General features: G+C 43.4%; 1 protein-coding gene across 5 annotated transcripts in view; it reads right to left on the bottom strand.

Moving 5' to 3' along the window:
• peak1 (pseudopodium-enriched atypical kinase 1) overlaps positions 1–18,343 on the bottom strand; it is a 114,817-nt gene that overhangs the window by 16,770 nt on the left and 79,704 nt on the right. For all 5 annotated transcript variants that reach the window (XM_071203574.1, XM_034084498.1, XM_034084499.1 and 2 more), the window contains one exon: positions 6,499–9,998. In XM_071203574.1, the coding sequence (XP_071059675.1) occupies positions 6,499–9,875 (3,377 nt within the window). In that variant the 5' untranslated portion in view covers positions 9,876–9,998. The remainder of the gene's footprint in view (positions 1–6,498; positions 9,999–18,343) is intronic.

Consider the following 18,343-nt stretch of genomic DNA (forward strand, 5'->3'; position numbering starts at 1 on the left):
TAAACAATAGAATAGTTAACACAGATTTAGAAGTGTATCGAGGCATTCTGAAACTTAGCAACATTAGACAAAAGAATATATCCTTGTCAGCTGACAGACATATTGAAATGAATGCAAACTGTCTCCTCTAAAAGATCACGGCAGTAGTATCATGAAACACGATGACAGTTCTCTTTATGATTTGTTGTGTTTTATGTCTCTGAGTAATGCTGTTCTTCACGATGACTTACATCAGATGATAGATGCAGTAGATGAACATTATGATGAATATGTACATGGTGCCTTTCACTTCATTATGTACTGACAGCTGTAGACTCTCGTGATGTGGGCCACAGTATCTCAGGCTGAGTGTTGGGAGTGTGAAGCCCTGGGGGAGCTCTGATAAGACGTGTCGTACTGAAGCTCATTGCTACATGTGACGCAAGTTATACAGCAGATAGGCCCCACAGTAGGTGTCTCTGTAGGTAATGGCAGGAACATAATTGCCCACGGGGCCTGTACTGTATGTCATGTCATAAAGGTACTATGTGAAGCTTTTGCAATGCCACATTTTTACGAGACAAACAAAACTGACAAGCAAGCAAATGTGATGCCGTTCGAATACAATGGTTTCCCACTATTTCCAAATGTCCAGACGTAAACATGGATGTCTTAAATGTAACTCTGAAAAATACTTTAAAAAAATATCTCGGGAAGGAAACGCATTCAACATGTTTGTTGGAAGGTAACAGACTATTTGTTTTGGTGAGTAAAATTGAATGTACATACAATATGTTTGCAAAAAACTGGAAATGTATCAATGAAGACGAAATATATTTGTATGAAAACTGATGGTAAAAGCGCAGTAGAGTCTTTATTGTCAAATATTGACCAAGGCTTCTTCCGATTGTTGCATAGTTGTTATGAAAGTTGCTCATCTGCTTTTTTTTTTACAATTTCTAATATTTCGCAAGCTAACCGGCTAACTGCTAACTGTTATCCCCTCAATGATAACAGGGATACAAATACAGATACAATCATTGGTTCCTTAAGAGCTGATAATAAACACATTGAGTTCAATCTTGATACAGCCCTCCATCACAAAAGAATTATCAGCAGAGCACATTTAGGAACGTTTTGAAATATAGCAAACATATGAAATGCAAAAACAATAACAATTTGCTTTACAGAATGCAAATGATAAAACAACTGGCTAAAGTATAGAGCTAAAAGCCTTGGCGCTCAACAAAGCCTTACCTTTAATTAAAGTTTACAATACGACATCAAGTCAAAAGTTCTGTTTGGCAGTCACCTGGGTGTCCGTGTCTCGCTGCTCTTCGCTGAATGAACCTCGGCAGCTGGTGATCTGTCTGCCGTCTGATCACAGTCAATAAGATGCTAAAAGCAACCTGGGTACTGCCCCCCGATCTTATAACAGCTCAGACGCGGCTTCTCAATGTGACCCGAGTAGAGCATCCCAGCCTCGGGCTACCCGCTGTGGCCCCCTAGGCTCGGTGACATGCTACACTTACAGTAGATTTGAACTCCTATTGTAATGCACAAAGTGCGTAGCTTTTGATCAAGTGGCTGGCCCTGCTGTGAGTTTCAGATTGCTGTGGCGGCGTATTGTTCCCTGTTCTGTCGCTGCGGTTTTGAGTTTTGATCAACAGCCAAAAAAAAAGGTGACAAAAAGTTCACAGAGCTGCTTTCATAGCCTCAGGTGTCGTCATGGTTGACAGTAATGTGTGTCGAGTCTGAATCAGAGGTATCATTTCCTTTGACTGGAGGTGTAATTAAACATGTTGCCCATATGACTAATGAATGATGTGAACAAAGGCAATGTCCTTTTCCAAGAAAACATTTGTCTGTTGAGTTGTAAACAATGTTCCTGTTTTAACTCAGCAGAATCTAATACAATGATCTTGTGGCAATTCAAATGCAAAGTTAATCTGTCCATTGGTTATTTTGTAGTAACAAAAATGTTGGTAGTGTTATTGCAATATTTTCATTCTGAAGTGATAGCAAAGTGAGCGCTCGAAGTAAACCCCCAGCTGTCCATTAGTCTGTCACGGCCCTCGAGCTGTGTCTGAGGAAAACTGCCGATCTGACAAGTGTATGATCTGTCTTTGTAGACCACAAGGCCTCTGTTAAAAGAGGCGATCAATAGCCTCCGAGTTACTTTAGCACTTAGCAGCGGCGGACAGCTGATATAAAAGGCCCTTCAAATTGTTGTGAGCATTTCAGAAGGAAGAGTAAGTAAAGTGTGAAAAGATGGGGGCGTAAAGTACGAGTTGAATGTACAAAATAGCATGTCCTGAAGTGCAGTGTGCTCAACTAGAATGAAGAAAGTTTGGCATGAAAGAAATCTGCCGTTTCCCGTTCTTGTATACGTTTCCTCTTTTATTCACACACAACACAAATCATTTAATGGTTCTGGTTTTAACTAACTGAACAAAACTGTACTGTGTTATACACAAGGGTAAAACAATTAACAATTCTTTACTGCAAACTAGACGATGAATGCGTTAAAGTCGCTACAAAACGAGAATATAGATCACACAGAAGTCTATCTCGAGCACACAATCACCCAGCGTGGCAAGTACACACTTTGAGAGGCCCTTGACACAATAAATACCTTTATGGCTGCTACACGTTTCAATGTCAGGACCTGACTTGTTCAGACGGCAAGAAGCTGCTGCAATGCATTTCACGGTTTCACAGACTTCTGTCTGAGAAATGAACAATCTCTGATCCTTAAAAACAAATATAACATATGCTGAAGAAACCTCTCCTCCTCCTAAGTCAATATGGCCTGATAGTCACAGGTATTTACAGAAGTGCATGACAGAAAAGGGCTGTAGTTCTTACCCACTGTACTGGCTCACACAGCTTCCCATCTGGAAACCTTGAATGCAAGGTTAAGTTGAATTCACATCCTAGGCAGAGCAGTGGTCGCAGGCTGCTCGGGTGCAAAGAATCCAGAAAGTGTCTCCCTGCACATGTCCCTTCCTCGTCTGCCTCTGTGTTCCCTCTCTGAATGCTCTCACCTGCCTAAGGTAATGAGTGTTTGCCAGCATTGAAGAGCACGCCCACGGTTAGCTAATACAAGTGCTCTCAGAAAAAGAAAAAGACAGCAAGGATTAACCCTTCACCTGCCAACCAAAACAAAAGGTCAGCAGAATGACCTGTAAGGCGTGACATCACTGACCCGCTGGTCTGTTTACCCAGGCAGCTCAGGCTGGTAAGTAACTGGAAATGCTACAAAATACATTTGAAAAAAAGTTATTTTGTCTCCAGACGAAAAGCTTTGCTGCTTAATTTAGAAACAATTTTGGTTGGACAAAATCTAATTTTTAGAAAGGCTTTTGAGTTGCAGTAGTAGGCAGAAGCACTGCTTTGAACAAACAACACATCTATAAAACCTTTTAACTGCAGAGACCTAGTTAATAACAATCACACTATCTATTAGACAACGTCCTATCCCTTAAATGTCTGCGTGTAAACCACATTTCACCAACACAGGAGTGGTTTAGTTATTCTCTGTGTATGGGTCAACTCACATCCATGTGCCGATACCACTATGTGAATAACTTAGTTACTCATTGACACGTTCACAGTTAGGGCTGTAAACAGCAAGGTCACAAAGAAAGTGACAGGTGTGAAGAAAATAGGAAAGGCTAGACCAAAGGTCAGATACTTCAAAGTGTTATGTGTTGAATCTCAAACCACAGTGAAGTAAGTTTGTGGCTAGACAGAATATGTGTCTCTTCTAACTTATTTAAAACAAAAATTGTAATAAGCGCTTTTTCAACGATTAAATCAAAAATGTCAAAAAGCAGTTTTTGTGAAGAGGCTGGTGTGCATTAATCAATATAAAAAAGCAATATTAACAATGTGTAATACTGCATCGGTTTGTCTTTATTGCCAACATCAGCTCGGAAAACAAAACTCTGTATTACTATTGATGTTAAAAAAAACACTTTGAGGTCGCAGACAAACAAATGTAATTTTAGTCATTTTTATCCTCGGTAGGAAGTGGTTGAAAAAAACAACTTTTCTTTGAATCATGGCATAAAACTTTTGGGTAATGCACTTTAAAATAGTTATATACGGGGGCGGCTGTGGCTCAGTGGATAGAGTGGACTTCGAATCAGGGGATAGCAAGTTCGAGTCCCACTGCAGTCAGCATGTCGTTGTGTCCCTGGGTAAGACACTTCACCCCAAATTGCTCCTGTGGGGATTGCCCACAGTATTGAATGTATGCTTTGGATAAAAGCGTCTAACAAGTAACATGTAATGTAATGTTACAGTACACCGTCATACTGTATACCCAATTTGAGCATTACATTACCTAAATAACTCACATTAATAGCAAAACTAGGAAATACTTTATTCTCGTACGATGGAAGAGAAAGAAACTTCTGGAAGTAAAAGATGATGCCTCGAGCTGAAACTTTGTGAGGGGAGAAAAAGCAGGGTAGCTAGAAATGAGACAGAATGGGGACGAGCTCTTGACAGAATAAAGGACGGAGCTCACAGTGCTCTGGGCTCAAAGTAGAAATATGCGATATGGAAGGCATGGCAACGGGTAAAAGATGACTTGAAATAGAGACGGTGATGGTGGAAATCCTTCATAATTGGAAGGTGAGAAGATGAAGAAGAACTGAACAAAGCTATCCTGTATGGCATCTATCTAATATTTCTAATTCCTAATCATTTGCTCTGAGATGCTTTTTGACACGTCAATTTAAAATTACATTTGAAATACAAGTCTGAAAAAGTCCAGAGGCTGCACGCCGTCTCGTTTCAGCGACTTTTCTTTGCCTGATTACACGGTTTATTTCATCCTGGATCCAATCACGTACATGGCGTATCTGAAGTCCAAATGTGTGCTAAAACATTGATTAACACAAAATGAATGAGTGCATTCTCCATCACAGTGTCTTAAGTGATTAGTACTTCACATTATTCATGCTTTCACTATTCAGCTTTCCTGATAAACGATGGGTTTTTTCTTGCCCACATCAGCATCCAATTGACTGATTGCAATCTCGGAGCATTTCTTAGCACTTAGCTTAATTTCTAAGGCAAGTCGTGTTCAGCAGAAATACGCTTTTAATTTAGAACAGGAAATACAGTGTATCCGACACATCTGGGTGATTTGTATCTGGCCCCATTAGTCACACTGCAGGAAGCTCACCCCCAGAAGTGAAACACAAAGGGCAACAGCAGGTCACACACCGATAATGAACTCATCCTGAATAATACTGTGACTATTCGACCGAGTACAACGACCACTGTGAGTGAGTGTAGTTGTATGTGAGGGCGTGTGCATATTTGAAAGGTAACATGCCATCTAAAGTAGTGGTTCATAGAGCAAAGGTTGATCCCACTGATGTTGGATGACTTGTAGCACACTGAGGGTCCCGCCTGATGGGAGAACCGCTGAGCACAGAGCCTGCTGCTCAGGTGATACATGGCATTAAGGAAGAGACCTGTGCAGCCCATGCGGTCGCTCGGGCAAGTGGCTGAGCAGACGTGCCACATTAAGATCAAACACCTCTGGAATCTGTAATAAGGGACCTGTGTGAAGGGGGAGAAACATCCCTGCTCTTTGGAGGAAGCAGCTGGCAAAGTTGGAGCATGCTACTTTCATGCCATGAATGCTCCGAGGGAATCCATGTGGGTGATAGTAATAAGAGCAGTGATGTGAAATCATTAATTAGATAATTATAGGAACATATGAGTGGTTCGATACAAATCATTAAACTACAGGTCCTAATGAAAATATGTGTTGAAACGATGTATGTTTAAAGGTGGGGTAGGTCATTCACTTCAGAAACACTTTTTGTTATATTCCATGGAATGCTCTCAACATCCCGATAGCAATGAATACATTAAATGCTTTGACAATAAATACATTAAAAAATGTCATCCTTGGAAGCCGTGGCGCTGTAAAAAGCACGACCAATCATTTAAGCCGGCCCGGCTAAAGTAACTGGATGGCCTACCTGCCTGTCAGCCTTCCATCTGTGCACAAACTTATCTCGTGCCCTCATTGGTCATGTGCGCGTTCGTGTGTGTTGGAGGAGGGGCTCTGAGAGGAAGTCTGAAGGAAGGGGCAGATTCTTTTCGGCTGCGTACTTTCAAATTCTAGCACGCTCAAGCTGGTTTCTCCATTCTTACCTACCCCACCTTTAAGCAATATGTTTCTGACCGCAGCTCAAAGTATCCTTCGCCCTTTAAATCCCTGTTAGCTTATTGTCTGTTGAAATCACTTCAGGTTAATCTTTCTAAAGAGCATCATAACTGCATTCTGTTCTGGGGCCACAATCCTACAGGTTTTGATCTACAAGTGTGTACTTGACCCTAATGAATCCTTACTTATTACAAAGAGACAACTTTCCCGTGACTACGTCTATTTGGTTGGAGATTAATTGGGAGTCTTCTGCAGTCTTCAGTCATTGGGAATCTCTTAAAGTGGTGACAGGAGTATTTGAATACATCTTAGACAAATACCTGAGATCCTTGCTGACGACGTCACTTCCAGTGTTGTGAGAGGGCGTCGTTCGCCCGGGGCTCAGAGGTCTGCCTTCCTTACTCTCATCAGATGTCAGCAGTGCATTTTCTCTACACTCCTCCACTCGTAGTTCTCCCTCCTCTTCACCTGGGGTGCTGCCATGTTCTGGTTTGTAGGTGAAGATGATTGTCGGCTTCTGGGTGGGATCCTCTGGCTTGGCCTCGGTGAACCAGTGGTGCTGTTGGATCGGTGGTGGTGGAAGCATGTGAATGACTGTTCCATCAAGCCCAACTATCTTCCCTTTTTCCTTCTCTTTCTCCGCCCTCTCTCTCTGCTCATCCTCGTCTTTCCGCCGACGGAAAAAGCTCTTAAAGGAGATCCAGCGCTTGGGTTTGGTGCTTTCATTTGAAATGCGTCTCCCCTCTGCACCTGGACTCGCTTCAACTTCACTTGGTCGTACGGGAGAACTGGAGGCAGAGCTCTTGGTCCAGTTGCCAAAATGTCTTTGCAGGATGTTAGATGCGTGGTAAGGGGAAGACGTAGATCTAGGAGGAGGGAAGGGGGCATTGGGCTCTGACCGGGGGCTGGAGAGCGGGACAGCAGCAGAGGCACTCTGGGATTTAGATAACACTTTTGTGGGCGTTTCCTTCTTGGGTTTGGAAAGACAGCCATCGGTTGTCGAAAAGAGAGACTTGGGTCGGGTGAGGGTCTCCTTCATGGCATCAGGTGGGAGGGCATACAGCTCCTCAGAACTGTCGGTATAGGCTTGTGCGGAGGGTGACTCTGGAGGAGACAAGGGAGGATGAATGGAAGCCACAATCTGTAAAAGCACAGCACTGGCCTCCTCCCTCTGGCTTACCACTGCCACAGAAGACAAAGCTAAGTCTGCATGATCATCTTTATTGTCTCCACTTGTCTTGCAAGTATGTGTAACAGCATTGGCAGTTAGGCTGGCTTTAGGTAGGTTTGCAGTATTGGCAAGAAATGCAGGGGAATTTGTTTGTGTAGTGGACGAGAGGGCGCCAACGGTGTAGCTCACCACAGTGCTTGTCCCAGTGCTAGAGTCTGTAGTGGTTCTAGGTTGGACATTTGGGGCTTTTGACGCTGCCTCAGGCGGACATTTTGTCTCTTCAGAAGACGCTCGCTCTGATGTGCCTCTACCAGAGATAGTTTTCTCTGTGGAGGACGACTGGACGCTCTCAGAGGATCCAATCTCTTCATAGGTATGGCTGGCCACTCGACTGCCCACCGCTTTTGGCTGTGGGATCTCCCCACTGAGTCCCAAGAAGCTCTTGTACACAGCTAGGTTGTCATATGCACTTGGATTGATTACAATAGGTACCTTAACGGCATTCTTGGAGCTGCGGGCATAAGCTGGTTCATCTCGAATAATAATAGGAAAAGGAGGCATGCCGGCATTATTGAAACTGTTAAACTTAATCTCTGAGAAGTTGGGGGACTTCACAGGGACAGTTCGTGAAGAAGGTAGCCCAGCGATGGGAGAAGTGGGAGCTGACTTGTGGCTGCAGTGTTGAGTAGTGATGGAGGGGCCAGCATGATTCCTAACCCCTAGATCCACCCTAGGTATTTTTTGGCGAGGACTTGTGCTTGATGTCCACACTTCTTGGTAGCGTATGTTCCCTGATTTCTTCCGGGAGTTACCTGGCAGACCTACCGATGTGGGGGATGTCGGCATCCCAGGCGAAGAAGGAGACAGTGGGGAGGTTGGAGAGAGGGGATGACCTTTAGGAGCGTGACAGAATGATGTGGGGCTGGTAGGCATTGACAGTTTTTTTAGTTTTGCAGTGGAGTCTGAAGTCTTCTCTTCTTTGTTGGCCATGGATGCTGACACGTCCACTACAGTGTAAGGCTTACAGATTAGGGATTTCTCCAAATTCACTATCCGGTACGGTTTCGCCTGCTCCTCTGTGGGACTAAAGCTGATGGTGACTGGTTGACCTGGAAGGGCCTGGGGCATAGGCAAGCCTTCTCTTCCTTCCTGGTCTTCCAACCTAATGGCCAGGACAGCCTTGTGTGTTTCAGTCACCTTGAGGGGACTCAGTGCTTTCTGGACGGGCTCCTTTTTGAGAGGCGAAGTGCAGGGGACGGGTGCTTTAGGAGATATGGGAGAATGTAAGCCATTTCGAAGAGCACAAGGAGCACTGCTCCCACTGCTGGAGGTTGTTCGAGAATCTTCTGGTAGCGATGAGGATGATTCCGGAGAGGTGGTAGACTCTGAGTTTGATAGGAACCCACTGCCTTGCATGTCATGGGTCAGATAGGGAAGAAGCGCCCCATTGGAGTCCAGGGATGGGTATCCATTCAAGATCTCATCATAGCTATCATCATAGTCCACTGCACAAATCCGCTGGAGTGAGCGGTTGCGAAGTGGCACGGTATTCCACTTTTTACCTGCGGCAAAGGGCACCGGAGACAATGTAGCGGCACGGAAAATAGAAAAACGTGGTTGGCCTCGCATACGGATCTCCATGGCGAGTAACTCTTCATCACTTTCATCCCAGCTCTCATGTTCATCATCCCTTTCAGTCTCTTCATCATAATCATCCTCTTCGTCGTCATCTTCACTGGAAAACTCGGGGTAGCAATAGCGACCACCCTCTGTGCTGATGACCTTAGAGCCATCGCTAAGGGATACCCGTTTGTGAGGAGTGCCGCCGCCGCCGCCACCACAGCCGCTGCTTCCCATGGCACGACAGCTGGAGGCTGGAAGGCCTCTTTCCAAGGAGCGTCTGTACGAACTACTAATACGTCCCCAAAACAAGTCCTTGGAACCAGAAGGGTTCGTGGGGCTAAAGCCAGGGCCTAACCCAGCGATTTCCTTTAGGACATCTGTAAGTCCACTGTTGTTATTTCCACTGGGGGTCCTTGGGCTAAATTGTCCATAACCTTCAATCTCCTCACTTCCATCCTCTCCTTCGTTGTTGTTGCTCGGCCCACCAGGCCTCTTGCGGTTCAGTCCATTGCGGTTCCAAACTGTGAAGGCTGAAAGGTTGCCTTGTTCTATCACATTTGGTGGTCTTTGTAGATTGCCATCGGAATCCAGTCCTGCAGAGGAGCAGGGCAGCATCATGGTGGGCTTAACCGCAATAGTTGGCTTCTTAGCCACCGGGGGACGTACGTGTCCTGTGCGCGGCGCAGAACCACAGCCAGCTCTCTGGGAGTTGATGGTTAAGTTAGTGTTGGCTCTGGCCCCAGCAGGGGGTGGATTCTGTTGCTGAACTGTCGTAGGCCTCTGCTCAGAGGGAGGCTTCCTCCCACCACTCTGAGACAGAGAGTGCAGACTCTTCGGTTTAAAGCAGTTCTTGCACTCGCCTGGTTTCCACACGTGCTCTGTGAAGGCGCTGCAAGCGGACATGGCTGCTGGTCCCGTGAGGTCAGTGGACAGGAAACCCCTCCATGAAGCTACAGGCTGCAGGAACTGACTGTAGTTCAACACGGATTAACACTATCCAATCCTCCAACGTGTGGGATACTGGACCTGAAAAAGAGGACAAGAAAAAAGGTATTAATAAAAAGTTACTTAATTTGAATGACTTGTTAACTGCATTTTAAACATGTATTTTTGCCACAAATCCATGATGCAAACAAACTGAATGGACTAATTGGATCAAGTTATTTGCATATATCTCAATACAGGACCAACATACTGATATTATATTGATCCCATTCCACAATAAGTATACTTATCACACAAAAGATGCACTAAAGTAAAGAGGATACATTGGGGAAGAGAGAGAGAAACACAAACTGTGAGGGAGAGACTGAATGAGGAAGGCAGTACTACATTATCTCCATTAGGTGGCACACTTCCTCTACTTAGCAGCCGATCTATCCTGTGGGGCAGTGTGCTTCCTCCTCCTTCACCTCAACTGGATGGAAAGACTTAAAAGCAGAGGTGCAGAAGTGAGGAGGATTAAGAGAGCTTATTTCTGTATTGCGGTCCTGACTTGTTGTTGGCTGTTTCAGCCAGGCTTACATGATGATGATAAAGGATGCTGATACTACCGAGTCAAAAACCTCATTTTCCTAAATCCTACAAACTAGATCAGCGACATGGAAAATGGAACCGTTCCCATTTCAGCTGAGTTCACATGCGCTGAAGTTTTACAAATGGCATGGTTTTTCATTGATTTACAACAGAGTGGGCAACAGGTTGTGAGGGCTTCCATTGGTACGGGACAGACAATGAACCACAAGTAGCTCTTCGTGCCTATCACCACCATTGAAGTACAATTCAGCCATAGATGACTTCCCAAACACACACGTAACACAATGTGTCTTTAGGCCAGACAGCGGACTCTGGATTTGTTAAAACCAGATTAAAGTACGACAAGAGATTAAAGTAATGAAATAATTTGCAACCAAACCAGAGTTTAGTTTGATTTTTTTGTATGTATTTATAGAAGGACCATGCATACAAAAACATTAATCCCAGCAAAGAGAAGAGATGCCAGATTATAGCTAACAGCTAATTTCCATCTGTGGTCCTCAGACAGGTTCATAACAATCAATAAACAAATAATAACATTGCATGGTCTCTATCAGTCAAACCATTTTAAAACCTGATTTAAGTACAGCTCAATACATTAATACTAGTACACTTGAAATACACTTTCTCGATCTCATGATTCAATATGTGGATACCATTTCTACACTATTGGATAAGAAGGTACAAAATACATTGAATCTAAAAGCTGGGAAATATGCATGTGCATCGCCGAGCAACAAAGAAAATCACTTGGGCGCATGCACGGCCACAGGCTATCGGCAACAGCACATTCATATCAAACACATCCTGTTTTCTTGGCCCACTACGTCATACTGTGTGACATCAGGAAACCACCAAAGAGCCCAGTTTAAGTTTAAGAACAATCATTTAATGTGTATGCGGAACAGTTATTAGCCGTTCAATCAACGTTGCTCTCAAACCACATTAACTGGAGAATAAGTGGCACGATGGCAAACCTTTACAGTTAAAGTGAGTTTCGTGAATAACGCTATATTCTATAGATTGACTGGATTAGATACAGCACCGTGTTCAGCTCTGTTTGACATGTAAAGGCTGCCAGTCTACACACACAATGTAGTGTGCGATGTCACGGAAAAGAGACCTTTAGATATTGTGTGACTTTGAAAAATGATCATTTAACAAATAAACAAACAAATAAACATATAGTTCCCACAGACATTTCACTCCACCATACAGTCCTTTAAAGATGGTATTAAGATGCTTATAGACACCGTCTGACCTCCATCTCTTCTGCTATATACTAATCAACACTGATGATCATATCCTTGTATGCCCAAACCTTCATTTCACCACACAAAGCTGGAATCAGAATACCTTTATTAGTCCCAGAGGGGAAGTGTACATCGTTACCTAAGTAGCATGCATACATATTAAAGATAACAAAAGATTATAATAAAAAAAGTTGCACAATTTACAAAAAACACATCCTGTAACAGTCCTGAGGATTTAGCAGCAGCCAGGTATATATTGCAGTTATTAAGGGCATATATATATATATATATATATATTGCACATAGTTGGTGGTTAACAACTAGGAGCTAAGGCTATGATTTACTTCAGGGCTGCTCTGGTCTTCTCACTTATCTAACAAGGTCATAGGTGTGGGATCCTGTACGGAAGGATGTTACCATGACAACACCCTGGACCTGCCCAGGGCGAGACACAATAAACGCAGGAACGCCTGAATCAAACTTTGCTGACCGAGCTGAGATGGGCGGGGGGGGGGGGATTTTATCCTGTTACACCGCATCGACCTCATCCTCACAGGAAACAAAGACTGTAATTCAAATAACATTACATTCATAACCTGTGGTGATGGGACACGTAAGCACCGTCTGCGGCAGACTTTCAAAAACTTCACGGAACAATGAAAGCACAGCTCGAGAAAAACGAATAACTGGGTCCAATATGTCTGTCTCTCTCTGTACGTGTTGCTCCTTAGATCAAACAAAAGCAGCATTTTAAATCATCCACACTCATGTTGCCAACCCCATGAACCCATTCTCTTTGAAACACAGCTGGACTAAGTTAGGATTTTATTGCGAGTAAAAAGAAAAGACAGCAGTGGAAGACATAAAACAAGTGGTTTAAGTGGTATTAACATGGATATTTCAAAGCTTTTAAGAAAAAGCTGAACTTATTTGTATGCGATCTAAACCAGACTGACTTCCTTTGTAACTTCATTATGTTTCCCCGACAGACGGCAGAGGGAACAGTTTTCTTTTGAAATCAAGATAAAGCCTCCTTATTTTCTTTTCTGTCTCCAAAGCAGCTCGATGGAATTATGAAAAGCAGCTTCCAGGCTGCATGCTAATAAGATCATTCCGGTTTTCATGCCTTTGTGTTTCTGAAATGGTTCCGAGACGCAAGAAATATCCAGTATGTGTCACCTACATGTTTCCACCAGCAGTAACCGGATGTGAAAGAATATTTTACTTTTCCCCCAGCCACCATTTCAATTCTCTTGTTCTTTGGATTTCTCCTTCCCTCCACAGAAAGCGCTGATATGACACTCCCTCCACCAGCCAGAAAAAAAATGCACGGATATTTTAGTTTCTCATTAAGTCGAAAGGAAAATAGCAGTGCCGTGTTTGCAAGACCCACGGCATTTAATCTGGAATGACAGTTGCACCTTAGGGACAGCCACATCCCACCTGCCCAACAATCCGACCCTAAATCATGCAGTCCAGTATTTTTAGTTCACACAGCTCGCAGTGTGGGGCGCATCATTAAAATATGATAACTCCAGACGCCATACCGAGCGCTGGGAAACCTCTCAGAAATGAGAACCCCCTATTGCTTATATAATCGTCACATGAAAAAGATTCAAACAGCGAACTCATTGCAATAGAAGTGTTTCTACTTGTGGCAGCCAGCCAAATAATGGACTGCTATTTTTGCATTCCTTTCATTATGTAACACACATTACACAACGTAATAGAAAAGGGATGCGTTACACAAAAGCCTCCAGGCCTCTTTGCACAATGTGTTGCATAATCATACAAATGCAGCATCAAACCCCTGCAATATTATAGAGATATGTTTGCTCTCCTTAGGTGGGATTGTGCTATTATATTGACGGCGTGATATTGATCCAGTCTTTGCGTGTGTCCACAGCGTGACTGCAACATATTTGATTGGGGAGATATGAAGCAGCGCTAAGGCGCGGAGAGTATTGGGAAACAGGCTGCACACACTTCCAATCCTTCTGCTTCTACCTTTCCACCAGATTCTTTTTTTAGTTGACTCTGAAATACTAAGTGAAACATGTACACACCTCTAACACTGATCAGTAGCATTGATTTAGTATATCATTGCTTTATAGAGGCCAACAACCTTCAGGTTCAAATGTGTCTCCATTGGTGAAACCTTCCTTCTCCGAGTCTCATTAGTTATTCTCCTCAGTCTGGTTTTTGTTTATCACTGCCTTGCTTGTCATGAATATTTGATGAGGCCGCCGAGGGAGTAGTGTCGATAATTTAAAGAGATCCAATATGTCAAAAAAGACTGATGACTTTCTGAGGGAAAGGAACGCCTGCTCTGCATGAAAGATGAAAGTGTTTTGGAAATGAGATCATTCGTGGTCAGAGAGAAATGTTCTTACGTTGACCTCCTGCTAAATGATGAACCTTCCAGATCTCTCAGGTCTTCAGGGACTGGTCAGCGTTCTGTCCCCAGAGTCAGAACTAAACACGGAGAAGCAGCGTTCAGTTATTATGCTCCAAACTCCCAGAAACCTGCAGGTCCGCTGCAACTCTGACTACTTTTAAATCCAGGCTGAAGACTTTTCTTTTTGTCGCTGCTTTTTATTGAACTATTCACATCTTAAACTGCACTGTAACTTTTATCCATGTATTTTTTCTTTTAATGTTTATTTTACTAGCTTTTCTTTTTAATGACTGATTTTAAATGCCCTTTTTTTTTTAAATGTCTTTCGTTTTTTGTAAAGCACTTTGAATTGCCTTGTGTTGAAAAGTGCTATATAAATAAACTTGCCTTGCCTTGTGTTAACACGGAATTGAATAGTAACAATGATGTCACATTTGGTTAAACTGAGTCTGAAATGTCTACAAAGGATGTTTATCATAATTTTTGTTAGAAGCATCATATTATGTAAGTTCGAAATGTAACAGTGTGTGGATCAGCTTGTGTGTAAGAAGTGTGTTTGTGTGTCAGGAAACTCTTCTGCAAAAACACAGAATGTATGTTCCATAAGTGAATTGTCTACATATCAGTATAATGCAGTCTGTTTCTGTTAATAGCAATAAATACAGTCAAAACAAAACATGAACAAAGGCTTGAAATAACTCGAAAGGACTATATATATATATATAGATTCGATTCATGTGTTTTAAGTCTTCAGACATGATGGACATGTCTGTGCAGTGTGAGGGATCTCATTCCCTGTGGTGAGTCAACAGGTCACCTGCAGCGTGAGTGAGAGGAGAAATAATGATGGTTGAACATTCAGCACACAGAGCAGCTCTCAGTACAGGACCACACAGGGAACCGAGAGCTCGTGTGTGTGTGTGTGTGTGTGTGTGTGTGTGTGTGTGTGTGTGTGTGTGCGTGCGTGCGTGTGTGTGGACTATCTTAATGTGAGTCAGGAAGCCTTTATTCCGTTTGGAAGCATTTCAATGACATTTGGAGGATAGCATGTGCCCGTTTTATTTCATCTAAAAAGCAATGAAGGATTCTCAGAAGGGAATATGTGGAAGCACACAAGTAGATATAAAAGGTGAAAGGCCAGTTGACAGATTCCTCACTCATTATCCCTCGTTAACCTCTCTTACCCTCGAGCTTGTCTTTCCTCTCCTGCTCCTTTCCTCTGATTACTAACTTCGTGACTGTTTCTCTCAATTGCATTCTTTTAAAGTTGTGGTTTGTCTTTTCTCCTCTGGCTCCTCATTTCCCACTCTTGTTTTCTTGTTCCTACCCACTCACTTTTTTTAGGCGGGTTATCTTAAGGCTTTTTTTTCTTTTCTCTCTCTGAGTCATTGAGAACATGCCGCCCTTGTGTATGTCTTTGCCTCAGACAGAACTTCAACACAAGTTTGGCAGACCTATATGGTGCTAATCGATACAAACAAAACTCAAACTTGAAAGAGACCACACACAAACAAGCAAACCCCGAGCAGCAAGAACACACACCAGCCAAACTGAAATATTGTGAACACTAAAAATAAGGTTTGACTTGGGACATCTATTTCCTGATGAGTAACTGTTGACAGCTCTGCACTAACACATGGACTTGCTCTCAATAACCAACATCTGAAAGTAACAAACACGACACACAGATAAAGACCGTCACACTTGACCTCAACACATAGACACACTGTGAAACATGAGACTGGCCCCTGGTGATGCTCCTGCACTTGCTAGCCTCGAAGACGAGATGCAGTGTTGGTCCCTCGATCAGCGACCATCTGCTCCTGATCTGATCGCAGCAAACACGGCCTGGTTCAGAGCCAGGAGAGACATCACACACCCAGACACCAGCCCTCTGGGACCGCCAGAGAGACCCAGACGTGTACTAGTCTAGGATAAGAAGAACTTCTGAGGTCGGATAGAACTTTATTTATTGAAAGCTACCCAGGCGAGACTTTTGCACACATTTCCCACTGTGTGTGAAATCAATACAGCAGCAGCGAACCAGCCCTCAGCAATAAGGTGTTTCCAGCCGTTTGCAAAAGGAGGCGAGAAAGATGACCTCTCAGCATGAGCACCCATCTCCATTTAACACCGACTATCACAGAGGAGAAAAAACAGATCTCTTCAAGTATATACTTTCTTTCAATATTGTCTTTTAACTGCATCCCAAACTATTGTATCTGGAGTTTGCTGTGGTTACAGAGCAGTTTAGTACTTTTATCTTTTGTTTGAATAACAATAAGACATGACATTTATATTGCGCTTTTCAAAGTGCTCAAAGATACTTTCAAACAAAGGAAAGATCGCACCAAGTGTATTGTCTTTCTCAGTTTGCAACATAACCGACACACAGAGGAACGTTTTTGAATATAAACAGCCGATTTCTTGACACCAACTATTTGACCATCCTTTCATCGTACACAAGTGAGCCCTCGCCTACATCGCTCCCCCCATTAGCTCACTGAACTGACATGCAGGGGAACGGCTCACTCTCAGGGAGATAAAGGCTGTCAGAGTGAGAGACAAACTACGGGGATGTCACTGAACATTTAGCAACCGGTACATTTCAGCCATCCTTTCCCCGTGTCCACCTGGTTCGATTGATCCTGACTCGGGCTGAAGGGTGTCTGGCTGTTTGACTGGAGAAAGATGATTGGATAGTGGCGACTGTCTACGGGTGTGTGGAAGCAACTTCAAGATAAATAAGCATCCAATTTTAGCTTGAACATGCCCGGTCCTCAAAATCAAAAGTTGCATTTAAACACGCAGAATCGCTACCAATCTTATTGACATGCAATAATCATAATAATAATTATAATAATAATGCAATTATCCTCCATGCAAAGTACCACTCCACCTGGAGAGAGATGGAGGGTGTGAGGGGTTAACATGTTGTCACCTTGAGTACCAGGCAGGCAGATCTTTCCGCATGATTAACAAGTCCTTTATATGTCCAACAGGTAAACAATTGTGATATATGGTTTTGTAACCATGACTACAAGGTGCACTTCACATGGTTTATGGTTTCCGGATACAAAGTATGTAACATACTGGTGGTGACATTTAGAGAACAGCATTCACATACGGTGCCAGTGAAGAGGGGGGTACACTGTTAAACATGGGGGATTTGCAAAAAGAAGAATCACCAATGATAGGAATGAGAGGTGGGGATGTAAAGAAAGTGAAGCATCAAAGCCACAGACAGAACATTCACGTTCCACCGTATTCTCTTCTCCACAGAGAGGCAATGTTTTCCCCTGAGAAAAGTCAGTACGCCGAGGAGAGAAGCTCGTTTCCCACCCAGAGCACGCTCCTAGAGAGGCTGGGACATAACAGTGGAATGACTGAGGCTGAAAGCTGAAAACATCAGGAGATGGGATGTGGGATTTTCTTTACGGCAGAGGGCTCGAATGATAAGACAGCCGTGGCATTCGGGCAGACAAGAGTAGAGTAGATTTGAAATTGGAAGTGCGGAGAGAGAAGCGAGGCAGTGGGAGAAAGCTGTTGTTTGTTAAAGAGACGGTAAAACGGTGTCTGCTATTAGTTATTCAAGAAGAACACACCCTTGTTTTTATTCTAACAGTGTTAAATCAAAGATGTTAAAGGAAGCAAAATGAGCCATGCATACTTCACTGCTTCATTAGTATGTCTGTGTGTAAATACCGTAGTACTTTCGTAACAAGTCGGTGTCTTGGGATCAGAAAAGCTGCACTATGTTGAAGTTCGCTCCGACAGCAGTAAATGAAGGGAAGGCTGCACTTACTGCCTTTTCCCCTCAGATTTCCTCCGCTGATCCCTGGATTTAAAGTAACGACCTTCAAACTTCTCCCTAAGCTATTCAAGCATTTCGACCTCAGAGTAAAGTGAGTGGTGCATTGAATGATCGTTTCCCTTAGTCATGCTGAATGGCGCGAAACAAGTCTCTTTCATTTGGGGTTGAGAAAGATGCTGAATGCCGTAGAGCACGGGTAATGTGAAATGACCTGTGACAATGACAGGCTCAGTCGAATCTTCCCGAGCCATGTTTGCATGTGTGTCTTCGTATCTATGTGTGTGTTAGTGTGTATGTGTCGAGGATGCCAAACAGCTTTTCATTTCACGGGCTAAGCCACCTCAAGTGCCAGCTGACTTCCCGACTTTGT

Source organism: Pseudochaenichthys georgianus, chromosome 6 (assembly GCF_902827115.2).
Source record: "Pseudochaenichthys georgianus chromosome 6, fPseGeo1.2, whole genome shotgun sequence".
NCBI classification, from domain to species: domain Eukaryota; kingdom Metazoa; phylum Chordata; class Actinopteri; order Perciformes; family Channichthyidae; genus Pseudochaenichthys; species Pseudochaenichthys georgianus.